Source organism: Rutilus rutilus (assembly GCF_951802725.1).
Source record: "Rutilus rutilus genome assembly, chromosome: 14".
Taxonomy (NCBI): Eukaryota; Metazoa; Chordata; class Actinopteri; order Cypriniformes; family Leuciscidae; genus Rutilus; species Rutilus rutilus.
In genome coordinates, this window is record NC_140219.1 from 22,855,200 (window position 1) to 22,869,778 (window position 14,579).

A 14,579-nucleotide genomic window follows, 5' to 3' on the forward strand; every position below is an offset into this window, starting at 1 on the left:
TTTATACACCAATAAAAGAAATTCAAAATCAATCCTATATTGTACAGGGAGCCAACGTAAAGAGACCAAGGACGGAGTGATGCGTTCACGTTTTTTAATATTCGTTAATAATCTCGCTGCAGCGTTTTGAACCTTTTGCAACTGTAGAATAGATGCTTGACTAATACCCTTATATAAAGAATTACAATAATCAAGTCTTGATGATATAAGAGCATGGTTTGCAATTATACGTCAGACATGATTTCATCTTAGCCAGATTTCTCAGATGAAAACCACTTTACCACAAGATTTATCTGTGCATTCAACTTCAGGGAGCTATCAATATAAACACCCAATTTTTAACATCTTCTTTAACATATAATGACAGTGGGCCAGAATTTAACTCTGCTGCGCCCCTGGTTCCTCTGGGGCCAAACACTACAACCTCGGTCTTATTTTCATTGAGATATAAAAAGTTAGAAGCCAGCCATGATTTAAGATCAGATAGGCAGGACATCAGAGGTTCCAAGCTATTTCCGCTTATTAACGGTAAATATATTTGCAAGTCATCTGCATAGCAATGAAATGCGATGTCATACTTCTTGAAAACGTCTTCCAACGGGAGCATATAAAGCGAAAAGAGCGTTGGGGCCAGGATAGAGCCTTGTGGCACACCACATATTAGTGATGTCGATCTCGATGTATACGAGCCAAATCTTACAGCCATGCTTCTAGCAGTCAGGTATGACTTAAACCAATTTAGGGCCTTCCCCTCATCCCAACATACTCCTCTAGAAGCGAAAGCAGTACCATGTGATCTATTGTATCAAAAGCTGCAGATAGGTCTAATAAAATTAACACTATTGAATCACCAGCATCCACTGTCATCAGTAAATCATTAAACACTTTTACAAGGGCAGTCTCTGTGGAATGATGCTTCTTAAAACCAGACTGGTAAACTTCACCAATATTATTCTGTTCCAAGTGAACAACATTTTTTGACGTAAATGAGAGATGAGAGACCGGTCTGAAGTGAGTCAAGTCAGTTGGATCTAAATTGGTTTTTTTTAATACAGGTTGCACAAAGGCCTGTTTCAGCATGCTAGGAAAAATACCTGTATCTAAGCTTTTATTCACAATTTGAAGAATACTAGGTCCAATAACCTCAAAACCATGGAGGAACCATATCTATAACTGACCCGGTAGGTTTCAGCCTGCTTACAATTTCCCGCAGCCGCTGAAATGTAATGAGTTCAAATTGATTAAAAACTGCAGTCTGTGTAACAAGGCCTAAAAAGTCACTGCTCATTTGTGGGATAATTCCTCTAAGATTCTCAATCTTAGTTTTAAATGAATGAATTAAGTTCTCGCATATCAATGGGGTCGGATCTAGATTTAATATAGGAGGGTTTATAACTGTATTTATAATATTAAATAACGACCTAGGATTGTTAGCGTTTTTTTCTTTCTATTAGCTCAACGAAATACTTCGATTTGGCTGATATTACAGTCTATTTTTTAAATATAGTTAAATAAAAGTAAAAAATTTTGCGCTTCCTTAAAGATGTCATAATAAATTTGTAACTCATTACTTTCTCTGTTTTTTGTACAGTAGTGCAAATGGACTCATTCATTGTAAATTCGTATTCAGTTCAATTTTAAGTTATATATTTAATTTTATGTTAAAATACAAATGTAAAAATTAACATGAACCTGAATTAATAAATGCATTGATAGTTAATGACATTTAATGCATTAATAATGAACTAAACCTTGTTGGAAAGGGTTACCAAAAATTACACACTTCAGCCTTATTAAAATAAAATCTTACATTATTCATTTACTGAAAGGTACAAAGATTATGATCTGAAAATATATAAATCCTGGTCCTAGCTGCATGGGGTGCCCCAAATGTGCCAGACTATGATCTTTCCATTTCAAATGGTCCCGGCTAAATCAGTTGGAAGGATTTCCCACTGTGAGTCCCAGTCATGATCAGTGTAATTTCTTCTCATGCCAGCACATTCGTTGCTTCAGGCCATTCTTATCTTTTTCACTCCCTTTTTCACTACTGCTGTACGACCAAATTTGCAGGAGAGGCAGTAATCAGAGGAGGTGAACTCCTCCTCCTCCTCACCATGAGCTGGAAAAAATGTCTTCACACATCAGATGCTGTTTACGTAGGAGCCTAGGACCCTTGAAACGTTCTCTCTCGGCTTTTCCTTCAGACATTTTTTATCAAGATATGCTGTCAGGCTGCCTGCTATATGAATTTTAGGGAACGCGTTCTACAGTGGAGCACAGAAAACTGTCTGAGGACGCGCGAGCTTCCGGCTCAGAGTGTAGTTACATGCTTGACCTGACAGCTGTGACGAACCTTTGTATTTCATAATGTCTGGTCTGGTCATGTGACCATGGGACCCATGTGCCCTTATAAAATGAAGTGAATGAATTACATAATGAAATCACGAATGAGGGCCAGTGTTTATTCAGACAGCGGATATCAACTGCCATTGTAACTTTTGTTATATATTATATAATTTCTGACAATTAGGGTTTAAATTACACATTCAAACCATAAAGGCAATGCAGAGTTTATGATGTTGAGAATATTTGCTTCTTCTGGGTAAATTTAAGTGAGAAAACAATCAACCGACGCCATTCAGGTTGCAGCAAAACTCAGCAAACAGCAAAAATTGAAGACGTCAGACTTCATTCACCATATCACAGCACTGACTGTCAACAAAAATAAATAAATAAATAAAAGAGAGAAATTCGTTGCCACAAGCAAGGTTAAGATGCAAGGCCACTCAAAATCAGATGGTAACCCTCTGCCATTTAAGCTTTCAAGCAGGTTTAACAGTCTGGACAAAGTCCCAGCATACATTACTGTAATGTTCCTATCATTCAGTAATGGATTTACCTACCTATATTTTCAAAGGAAGAGTGAGATTGTACATATACAGATTTTTTACTCTTTAAAATATCATTTAGCATAGAATCTGCATTACATGAAACATATCTTGGTCAAAAGAGAACACTTTATAATAATATCTTTCATTAATCAATAATTAAACTTTACATAAAGCTTAGCAGATCATATTTCAATGTACAATAATGATTTGTTAAGCGTTATATAATTTAATAGTTTGCTAAATTTATTATAAAGTGTTACTGGTCAAACAACTGATACATTTGGCTCTATAAATAATATGCATTCAAACAGGTCAATATTCGAATTGAATTGAATATATGCACACAAACACAATACATAAGAAGGGAATATATACACTTTCTTTAAAGGTGCATTGCGCAACTTTTCATGTTAAAAATACCCGTTTTCTAACCCATACATGCTTAAACAATTGCCTGATGGGCTGAATGAGCCCTTCTATGATCACTGCGATTGCCTCTATAATCCTGTACAGTAAAATAAATAAGAGGGATTCGGGTCGGAATCGACTGGGCGTGACGTCATGCGCGTTCACGGCACGCTCATATGTCTGGCAGGTTTGTGTATGCGCCGACGCCGCCATTCTCCGTAGAAAATGGATTCTAAGAGACCGGCTTGTAGTTCATTTCAAACACCAACGCAAACTCCACGTAAGATAAAAAAAAAAAAAGAGAACTTTTGTCTAGTGCAACCAAAAGGTCCAAATTGGAGTCAGACAGGCTCCACGTAGTGTAAGACGAGAGTAAACATAGGGAAGGCTTTCAACAAATGGAGAGATCTCCGGTCTGCTCTAGGGCTCAAACGGGATCCTCAGTTGGCTTTTTTCTTGATAAAAAGGTAAGATATATCCCATTCTCTAATGTCTGATACGGCCAATAATGACAATAAATGACAATCCATAAAATGTGTAATGCTTTAGCGTAAGCTAGATAAATGTACAATCGGAATAGGTTTTACTAACTTACCATTGTCAGTGATCAGGTTCAGAATGATTGTGATATAAAATGCTGATATATAAGTTAGATACTTAGACACAAATTTTGAGCAAATTACTGCTTAATTACGATGTATTGCTATTGGAATATGCTACTTAGCTGATCAATAAAACAGGCTAACCCCCCGCAAATCTTCGGCGGATTAGCCTGTTTGGCTTTTATGGTAACGTCAAAGTGCCACTTGATTGTTTATTACCTTGAGACATTTGGGTGTACTTTGTTGACCGACTGTGTATGGTATGGTATCATGATTACTATTTTGAGCTTTTACAAAGTAATAACTTATATTGTTCATGAACGTGTTTAAATAATAATAGTCATAAGTGGATACAGTAAACACATAACACAGTTCAACATGGAGATAGATGGGAATAAAAAACGAAGTTTTCTACTACCCCCATTTTTTCCCTCACACATAAGTGTGTTATTTACTCAATTGCCTTTCCTTTCACATATTTTAAATTACTTGCAGATTTAAAACTTTATTACCTCTGAAGACATTATGATTGTAAACAAAAGATTTGTGCGGCTGATGCTCTTTGGGTTATGACCAGCTCGTGCTCGTGCAAGCGTGCGTGTGCGTGTGGTCCGTGAGCGTGCACACCTCTGGTTGCAGTTTCGCTTGCCGCCAGAGGGGGCGTAGTTCTGCGAAAACTCAGACTCTTGCGCAATGCACCTTTAATCAACTGCTGCACATTATATACACGACTACATAATAGTGCAGTAGTCACTAGAAATGCAGAAAAAAATTGTAAGGGAAAGAAACATAGCTTTTAATCTTGCATCTGTGTTTATGTGTACACAACATTGTCACAAATATTTCAAATATATTATTTAGTTTGTATTTTGTAATTCAAGGTAAGACAAGGTATTGCTTTTAACACAGCTAAAAATATATATGTATTTCCAAGAATAGCTAAGAAACAGGCAGACTGTAATTTGCAGGGATTGACATTAATATATTGTTGAATATAAGGAAACCTCTGACATGTATCTTGCAGTGGCTATTACTAACATTGCCAGCACACATCACGATATAATATATAGGATACCGAGTCCCACCACAGACATTCAATCAGGATAATGATTCGAGATCATGGAGAAGGAACAGCAATGTAGCCAAAAGCTTTCTTAATATTACTACTATACAGGTAATTCAGAAAGTATCCACTCTATTTAATCTATCCTAAACAGTATCTGCCATGCACTGAGGTATATAGCAGGCTGCTATTCTATTATTATTAAAAAACCTTAAGAGAATAATTTAAATTTTAGGTATCAGGTTTGGATGCAATATGCTTTGAAATCACAATCTGAAAATCCTTTGTACAGGAAAACTATGCGTAAAATATAAAAATGAAACATCCCTTGTTTCCATTTACTGACAAATAGTCCATATACATTTATCGTATATATTCTTGCATTAAATTTCCAACTATTTAAACATTTTAAAGTACCGCTTGGCTACATTCCTGTGATATCCAGCAGTGTCTTGGTGGATACACCTACCTTTGAAATTAGGTCTGATTCTTGCATCATAACCGGACACTTTTCCCATAAGCTTGTCCAGGAATTCTGACGGGGGCATGGGGGAGGCAGCTTTTCGAGCCGCTGCTTGTTGGGACGCTGCCAAGCTGTGGAATGGGAGAAAGACATGTGCGTTAAAGAACAGAGGAGGACAGACACTGCATTATGAGATATATATATACATATATATATATATATATACACAATTGCACTTTTTACCCATTGGCAAACCAATAGACCTTATTCGGAGCAGCGCCATGACATAAAAGCGAGGCTGTGAGGGATAGACTTGCCCGTGTTTTCAATGGCATCTGCTGTAAAAAGCAGTATAAAACTCCTAGATCACATAATTTTCCACAGCTCACGTTGCCCAGAGTTTTTTGTCTACTGAAATTTCTTGGAAAGATATGTTTGCAGCGTTTCATCAGCAGAACAATCCAAAAAACGCATTAAATATCAGTACAACCCACTGAGGAGATGCACGCCTATCCCTCACGGCCTCGCTTTCATTCTCGTTGCAAGGGTCTATGTCTCTGACATTAAATGCTGTCGTTTTCAAAAAGTGATATTAAACAATTGACAAGCTTTGGGTTTAAATCTCCAGAGCTGAAGCTTATTCACTTTAGACCAAAAAGAGAATCCATGAAAAAGCTAAATGAATCGAGACCTCGTCATACAGGAGTATCTGTGTCTTCATTAGCATTGAAAGCCATTAGAGCTTAATAAGTGATAACAGGGTGCGTGCCCATCCCTTTGAAACCTCAGTGTAACCCGCCCACTGAATTCACACTAAAAGTCAGGTCACTAACTGGCCTGCGAGTCACATGATAACTTATCCCACGGGATTTTTAGCCTAAGACCACTTTTAGTGCTGATTAGTCACATTTTAACTGCTTCCATGGCTCTTTATCTGCCCTACATTTAATTGCCAAGTCTGTGCAACATGAAGGACTTTAATATCTATTGATTTAAGTCCTCTCACATACCTGATTACTGAAAACTCACAGGAACAATGGACTTTTTTTTTTTTTTTTCATATACAGCACCAGTGTGTCTGACAAAAATAGAGGATGATAATCATAAAAGAGCCTGTGGTATATTGATTTCACCTAAGTCCTTGAGACATGGTCCTGTTCTTGCCAATTTCATGGGTCTTTCTTTGAAGGGAATTGCTCTATTTTCTTAACCAGCCACTGAATCCTGTCTAACTGTTTCGGCAGCATATCCATTATTCTTTCATGTCCATTGACTTTCTGCGTCACCACTTATCCTTTTTATTTTCGAAATAAGCAATAGTCAGGCTTTTTCCATTCCGCACATCATTATTCTTTCTGCTCATTAACATTTACTGGTGTTGGGCAACTATTAAATTGGAGAAGTGTATGGCATTTAAATGTGAATGCGTCATAGAGAATATTCTGGGAAATGCAGCTCAACATATCTCTTTTAAATCTAAACACAATGTGTGATCGGTCTTAACACCTTAACAAAAGACTGTTAATCAATTTTAATTAAACTCTTCATTTTAACACACGCTGAATGGTTCAAAATGAACAGCATAAGAAAAAAGTGTCAGTAAAGACCCAAAAGCTCAACTGTGTAGATACAGGTGTAGAAAATAAATAAATTAATAATTCAGATAAAAAAGAAAGTGATAATAAAGACTTTTACATTGTTACTAAAGATTTCTATTTTAAATAAGTGCTGTTCTTTTGAACTTTCTTTTCATTAGAGAAAAAAATCCTTAAAAAAAGTTATAATGGTTTCCAGAAAAATATTAAGTGGCTAGCACAACTGTTTTCAACATTGATGAAAATAATAAATGTTTCTTCAGCAATGATGCTGAAAATTCAGACAATTAGTATGTTCACAAATTCAGACAATGTAACATTTCACAATATTACTGTATTTATGATCAAATAAATGCAGCCTTAGTGCATGTGAGTGTGTGTGGCCTGGTAAACCCTATGTTATGGGGACAAAATATCCCCACAAAGACGGCAATATCCAAAATCATTGTCCTTGTGGGGACATTTTTTGGTCCTCATGGGAAAACAGCTCATCAATCATTCAAACTGATGTTTTTTGAAAAGAAAGTTTTCTGTGATGGGTAGGTTTAATGTATGGGGAGAGAAGAGACAGTTTGTACAGTATAGAAATCATTATGTCAATGGAAAGTCCCCATACAACATGAAAACATAACATGCGCGTGTGTATCAAGGGCACAGAATTTAGCAGGGACGCAGGGACATGTCCCCATCAATATTCAGCGACACTGAGTTGTACCTGCACTAATGTTGATCCAAAAAATGTAAGTAGACCATACATGGCAGCAATGAAATAAGTACATTGTATTTACTTATGTCATTAAATAAAATTGAGAAATAATAATTCTCAATCTTAATTTTATGTGATGGGGTTGAGTCGTTAAGCTTGACAGTACCCTCCCTGACTATAATACGCCTCAAAAATATGAATAAAAATACTGAAACTTACCATCTTCTGCACCACTGTTAAAGAGACCTGAATGATGTCATTTCAATGATGAGTGGTGGAGAATGGTCGGCATGACGGGGTTGAGTTCAGACTGAGGGACATGACTTTATAATCGGTTTTCTTATAAAATAGCTTTGTTTTCTTTCTTTTTTTCACAAGAAAATAATATAGACACTATGCACATTTTGTCAAATATTTAGGGAAATATTTGTTAAATAAGTTCAAATTCAGTAAAGTGCCTTAGGGACATGACAAAATGCTTAGAGTAAGATAGAAATAAGATATTAAGATAAAAATGATTTAAATGCAATCATTATTTTTATTCATTATAATGGACATACCAAAATATTGTGAAAAGTTTTTTTATTTTGGTGAACACCACATTAAAAAGTCTAAGGGACTGAAATCTGAAATATTACAGAATCCCATGAATTAATTATATATATAGTGTGTGTGTGTGTGTGTGTGTGTGTGTGTGTGTGTGTGTGTGTGAGTGAATCATCCCATTGTGAGAAACATTCATTTGTGTTTAATGTAAAATTTTGCAATGCAAGCATAATGAGATTAGTCATGGCATGCCAGATTATTGAGTCTCTTCCAGAGCTATTCTCTGTGACTATAGGCCCTTTACATGAACACACCATCGAAAAAATCTTGGTGACAGTGTGAAATCTGAGGATACAGTCGCTATTAGTTTTGGTTCCCTGCATATCCATCTCATTGTAACCAGTAGCTGACAAAAGATGGAGTAAGCTGGAAACGTAATGTGAGTTTTAAAAGTAGGGTAGGCAGTTTTCTTTTTGTTATACTGGTTGAAATTCTCTTCACATCCTGATAGCAATCAATAACAGAAGTGGTATGTACCTACATATATCTTCTGTGGAGGTCTCAGGACAGAAAAACATTCGTCCAATCATTGCACTCGGTCCGAATGCAATAATAGGATATCCTACCTGCCTATCAGTGTGTGCATTTCCATACCTCCGCACACCCTGCTCACGCAGACATCACACGTCGTCATTAGAGGGTTTCATGAGGCTATGCAGAGTCACCGAGCGCCAAAAACAAAACAGCAGTCGCCTTTTACAGTTCCTCCTGAACCAAATCAAAGAGCTTATGCTGCGGTCACGCCATGTCAAAACTGTAATTACAAGATTGCAACCCGTGACGTTCTACTCAGAGCGGTTCACGTCCTCAGACTCAAATGTATGCGTTTCTCTGACGTCACTATCAACGCTGAAATAAACCTGCAGCAGTCAGGTGGTACAAATAAGAGCTCTGTAAGTTGTTTGCATTGATTATTATTGTAATGTTACGTGCTTTGAGACATGAGGTAATTCAACGCCGTCTCTCATGACGCTTTGTGTTCGTTCCTGTGTTTTGAAGGAAAGCTAGCTTGCTATTGCTAGCCTCTCCGAAATTGCCAACCCTACCTTTAAACTGCATCTTTAGTAATTAATGGTTTCACTGATGAAGGCAGCACTGAACAAATGGACCTTGATGCTGGTCATGGCAGTGGAGAGGGCCTGATCCTTCTGCTGATGCAGCAGGAACCAAACCAGAGCCTCCTGCCAGAAAATATATGCAAACAACCCAGAGACCTGCATACTTTAATGTGAGGATCCAATCATTAGCCCTAAGTGTAGCTCATTATGTTCTTAGGACCACTGATGAACACAATCCTTATTGATCTTGTAACACTCAAGAAATCAAAGGCCTCTCTGGCACCAAGATGGCATTTCTTCAAGCTGCTCTCAATTTGTCAATGCGGCTACTGAAGGACAGAAGAGAACATGTCAGAATAAACCCCAAATTACTTGATCTTCAAATCTTCATTTTAGCACAGACCTCAATTAATAATAACCTCTCAGATAGAAAGAAAGGTGGTGGATCCAAAATCAAAATGAGTATTGCTAGTGATGGGTCAGTGCTATTTGTGGTACAATCCTGTCTTTGATTATTAATGATGCATTAGGAGTTAGGAATGATCCTTCCTAAAAATAATGGTTACAATGAATACTATTTATAGCTTTTTTTTTCTTTAGATGATGAACAAGCCATCCTTCCCCTCATTTCCCTCTAAAAATTAGATTTGAAAAGCTCTACAGAAGAGCACAAAATTGAGATCATATATGTATCCAGCGTTGCAGTCACTACCTGTGCATATACAATTACCAGAGAGACCGAAACTAAATCTCTATTAGTAGATATTAATCCTTGAGGCATTGAGGCAAGTGCAATTTTTTTCATAGTTTTCATCATTGAGCCAAGCAGCAATTTAACAGAAATAGGGATATGCATTAATATCAAACAGCAATGCAACTACACTTTCAAAGAGGATCTTCATGCAAACCAGCACAGAGATTACATCGTTTAAAATAAAAATATATATAGGCCTATTAAAAAAAAAATGGGCTGATGGACCAGAGGGGCACTGACATTGACACAGCACTACAAAAATAAGCCCTTGCTTTGTTTCATTTGATTTTTTTCTGACTCTTCTTGAACAAATCCTACAAAGAAAGCGTTTATTTTTAATATTAATGGGTTTTGATGACATGCAGTACATGAGTAACAACACAGAAAACTAATGCAAAAATAAAGTTATTTAATCCACAACAAAAAGTTGATTTTGTCAATTGTTTCTTAAGTCATTTTAGAATATTGTTTATATTTTAGTCATATTATTAGAACGTTTGTTTCCTCAAATGTTCGATAGTTATGTCACACGGTCCAATATCTTGTCAAATTTAATTTTGTAATATGTTGCTTTCGTTGGGCTAAATTATTGTTTATTCAGTCGTAATAAATAATGTTTCTGTTCATCTTTAATAGAGACACTACATGCACACAGCTGCAATAATTGGATTGGCTTAACACAGCATTACCTGCATATTTTATTGTGATGGTGTGATGACATAACATCATAACTGCTTTACACATGTATTTTAATAGCTATGCCTCTGGTTCTCCAGTGACATGCACACGGCAGTCTCTCACGTGACAATCCTTGCTTGGAAAATGTGCAAGCTAATATGGAAATCAATTAGAGAGATGCAATTCATAGAGCAAATTATGTTTGTGTACAATTTGTATTCGTCAGTGGCATTAGCATCGATAGAGCGATCAATGTTTAGTAATAAGTCTGCATGTGAAACGAGGTTGGAGTGTAGGCTGAAACTAGGAGAAAGATATCAATTAACAGCCTCTGCAAAAGTTCAGCAGCAAGAGCTGAGACTGCAATATCCTGATTCTAGTTCATTAACTAAACACTGCCCATAGAATGCAAAATAATTACTGCAAACCGCCAGCCAGATAAGGTGAATATGTCCATGATATTGTAATAGAGGATTCTTACGTTTGAGATAATCAGTGTTATGATAGAAATGAAATATGATTGAAATAGATTGCATCTGTAAAATTAAATATTCATTTTGTAATTAAAAAGTAAACTGAATAAATGTGCATAAACATGGCAGCATAAGGGTGGTGTAAGTTTTTTTGCAGGCCTATACTTTGTCATCGAACTGCACTGTATAACAACAGACCCGATGGATGGATGGATGGATGGATGGATGGATGGATGGATGGATGGATGGATGGATAGATGGATAGATAATGTAATTACATTGTCAATCACAACACATCTGCCATGATATATCCCTAGTTTGGGAATTATTAGCTTTAGGGATTATTACACTGCTAATATATAGCCTATGTGTGTGTGTGTAATATGTATATATATATATATATATAACTCTCCAGAAAGTTATTAAATAAATCTCGCACTCACACACTGAATGATTTTGGGTAGTTTGTTACCTTCATATGTGCCTGTTGATAACTTTCTATTCATCGAATGACCACTAGTGTTCGCTATTTAGCCTGGTTTAAAATGAATCCTTGCCATTTCTGACTTGGATGACTGAATGACACGGATTTATGACTTAGTTTATTATTTTTTTTATAATTAGCAAACATAATATTACAACAGATGTACTAACAGGCCAACGACTCAATCATTGATGCGACGGTTTTGTATTTTTTTGTATTTTTATAGGGTACAAAATTCTCAGCAAAAGTAAAGAAACCACCTCGATAGAAAACAAGAAAATAGCCTGTTTGAGCAAAAAGCACTCTCGCATCAAAACAGCGCGATACGTACCTGAAAAATACAATAGTTTCCCACAAATAAATCCCGAGTGCGAACATTGTGTCAGGTTGGAGATGAGGAGATGCAGTTACAGCTCAGAGCACCATACAATTCCTTCTTCTCTCACTTCTGAGGTGCACGATTCGTCCTTTGCTTGTTGTTTCAGATTCCCAGAAAGGCCAAACAAATCTCAACAGCGTACAGACGAGCTGGTCATTTTCCCGACAGCGGCTGTGTAGGTGAAGCGGAGCTCCTGTTTCGTACGGGTTGCGGAATTTCAGGTGGAAGCAGCGCTGTGGAAAAAACTCGATGAGATAAATTCAGATGTTCATTCCGGACGATCCATAGCAGCATTAGATGCGTAGTCGCCGAGGATATCTAAAGACGCTCCATCGCAAACATTTAAAACAAAATAAACTACACACTAAATCTCCTCACAGTGCTGGAATGCCACCAAAGTCACTGGGAAAATATACATACGCGTCTGCTCTTTTCCTCCACGCTTCTTTTCGCATGCATCCCAGTGAAGAAATGTGTCGCTTTCGAGCCACACGTTAGTTTTTGCTACCTCTGGCTGAGGTAGTCTGATTTAGTACGTACTTGTTTCCCTTGGGTGAATTGTTAGTGCTGCATGAAGCTACTTCCATTGTCTGGTCCAGTTAGGAGACGCTGCTCATTTTTTTTTGTTTCAGTGTTTTTCTTGAATCCTCGTCAGAAAAGCCCAAACGCTGATATTTCAGCACACAGGGTCTGTTCCATCGCTCAGAAGCCCCCCAGCCCCACAGTATTTCTTGCTGCAGTCATTTACTAAACTCAAAAAGCACCTCACACACTCTCAACACACGCCCACATGCTGCTGTCATTGGTCTGAATGGCACTACAGACAAATGCCTCCTCCACGGATTGGAGATGGGCATTTATTGCCATATGTTGGACTTCGAGGGCTACGCTGTTTTGGGCCAATTTATTTATTTATTTTAATTATAAAAAAAAAAAAAATGTTTATGTATGGCACAATTTTCAGAAACATGCAACAAAAAGACATTGTATGACAGAGAGCTGCAGTGCCTATAACTCCGTTCAAGCCACTGGGGTATTTCGACCAACCAGCTTTGATAACTGTTTATTAGATTGTCGAGGAGGTAGCCTACTGTACCCCCAAAAAAGAAAGAATTGTTTTTTTGTTTGTTTTTTTTTACACAATTGCTACTTTGTCCTAAAAGGTAACACTTTGTAATAGGTTTTCATTTGTTAACACTGACTCTAGTTAAAGGGATAGCTCACCCATAAATGTGATTCTGTCATCATTTACTCACCCTCAAGTTGTTTCAAACGTGTACAGTATACGTTTTTTTTCTTTTTTCTTCTGCTGAGCACAAAAGAAGATATTCTGAAGAAATATTGTTTGCCCCAATATTGTTATTATCAGTTGCCCCACCCACTGACTTCCATAGTATATATATAAAAAAAAAATGGAAGTCAATGGTGCCCCACAACCGTTTGGTTACAAACATTCTTAAAAATATCTTCTTTTGTGCTCAGCAGAAAACGAAAGAAAAAACGTATACTGTACAGGTTTGAAACAACTTTAGGGTTAGTAAATGATGACATAATTTTATGAACCATTCCTTTAACATGAACAAGCAATACTTTTACAGCATTATTAACATTCCTTAAAGCTGCAGTCCGTAACTTTTTTGGGTTTAAAATGATCCAAAATAAATTTTTGAGAAAGTACATAACCAGCCAGTGTTCAAAACTATCTGCTTGCCTTAGCTCATTCAAAACGGTAAGCTTGTAATAATGTTTTTCATTCCAGTGGTAGGCCTACTGGTGGATTTCCGCGGGAAATTCGAGCATGTCAAGCATTACGTCACATCTGTACACATAAAGAAGGAGTCTCGGCTAGTAGGCTATATTGCGTGTGAGGATGTTGGAGGTGGAGATTTATAGCCTTTTCTCACAGCACTTGATATAATTAAACTTATCAATTCGATGGCGGATCCAGAAAGGTTCAAACGACAATCACCAGTGGAACATTAATTTGTTGGTATGACAATTCGAAATTAGACTGCACAGAAATGGAAACTGAACTACAGGTAGCCCTAATACACATTAAATGTAGTCAAGCAATGCTGATGTTGTTAACATTAACAGTTTGAGAAAGTATAATTTGCACGGTTTGACGTGATATGATAAGCGATCGTTAGATTTAATCAGTGCGATGTACTGCAATGTTTTTTTTTTCATTTAGTTGGTCAGAACAAAAGTGGGTGTTACTTGTTCAGATGACATTTTCCGGTGAAAATTCTTATGTTGGTCATACTCCCAAATAGTAGAATCTGTGTTTCCGAATGACAGCATCCAAACTGGCGCGGCGACTGACAGCCGCACATTCTCCTCAAAACATTGGATTCATCCGCGCCGTGCCGTGCCGAGGCACAAACCCACGAAAAGTTGATAATTCCGCGAATAA

At 37.0% G+C, this 14,579-nt stretch overlaps 1 protein-coding gene across 3 annotated transcripts in view; it reads right to left on the reverse strand.

Annotated features, from left to right (window-relative positions):
• glra1 (glycine receptor, alpha 1) overlaps nucleotides 1-12,905 on the reverse strand; it is a 59,886-nt gene extending 46,981 nt beyond the window's left edge. For 2 of the 3 annotated variants that reach the window (XM_084430308.1, XM_084430306.1), the window contains exons 1-2: nucleotides 12,116-12,905; nucleotides 5,437-5,561 (exon numbers count right to left, since the gene is read on the reverse strand). In XM_084430308.1, coding sequence (XP_084286434.1) covers nucleotides 5,437-5,561; nucleotides 12,116-12,162 — 172 coding nt within the window. In that variant the 5' untranslated portion in view covers nucleotides 12,163-12,905. The remainder of the gene's footprint in view (nucleotides 1-5,436; nucleotides 5,562-12,115) is intronic. The other variant, XM_084430307.1, reaches the window with a different exon arrangement.
• Between the last annotated feature and the right edge of the window lie 1,674 nt (nucleotides 12,906-14,579).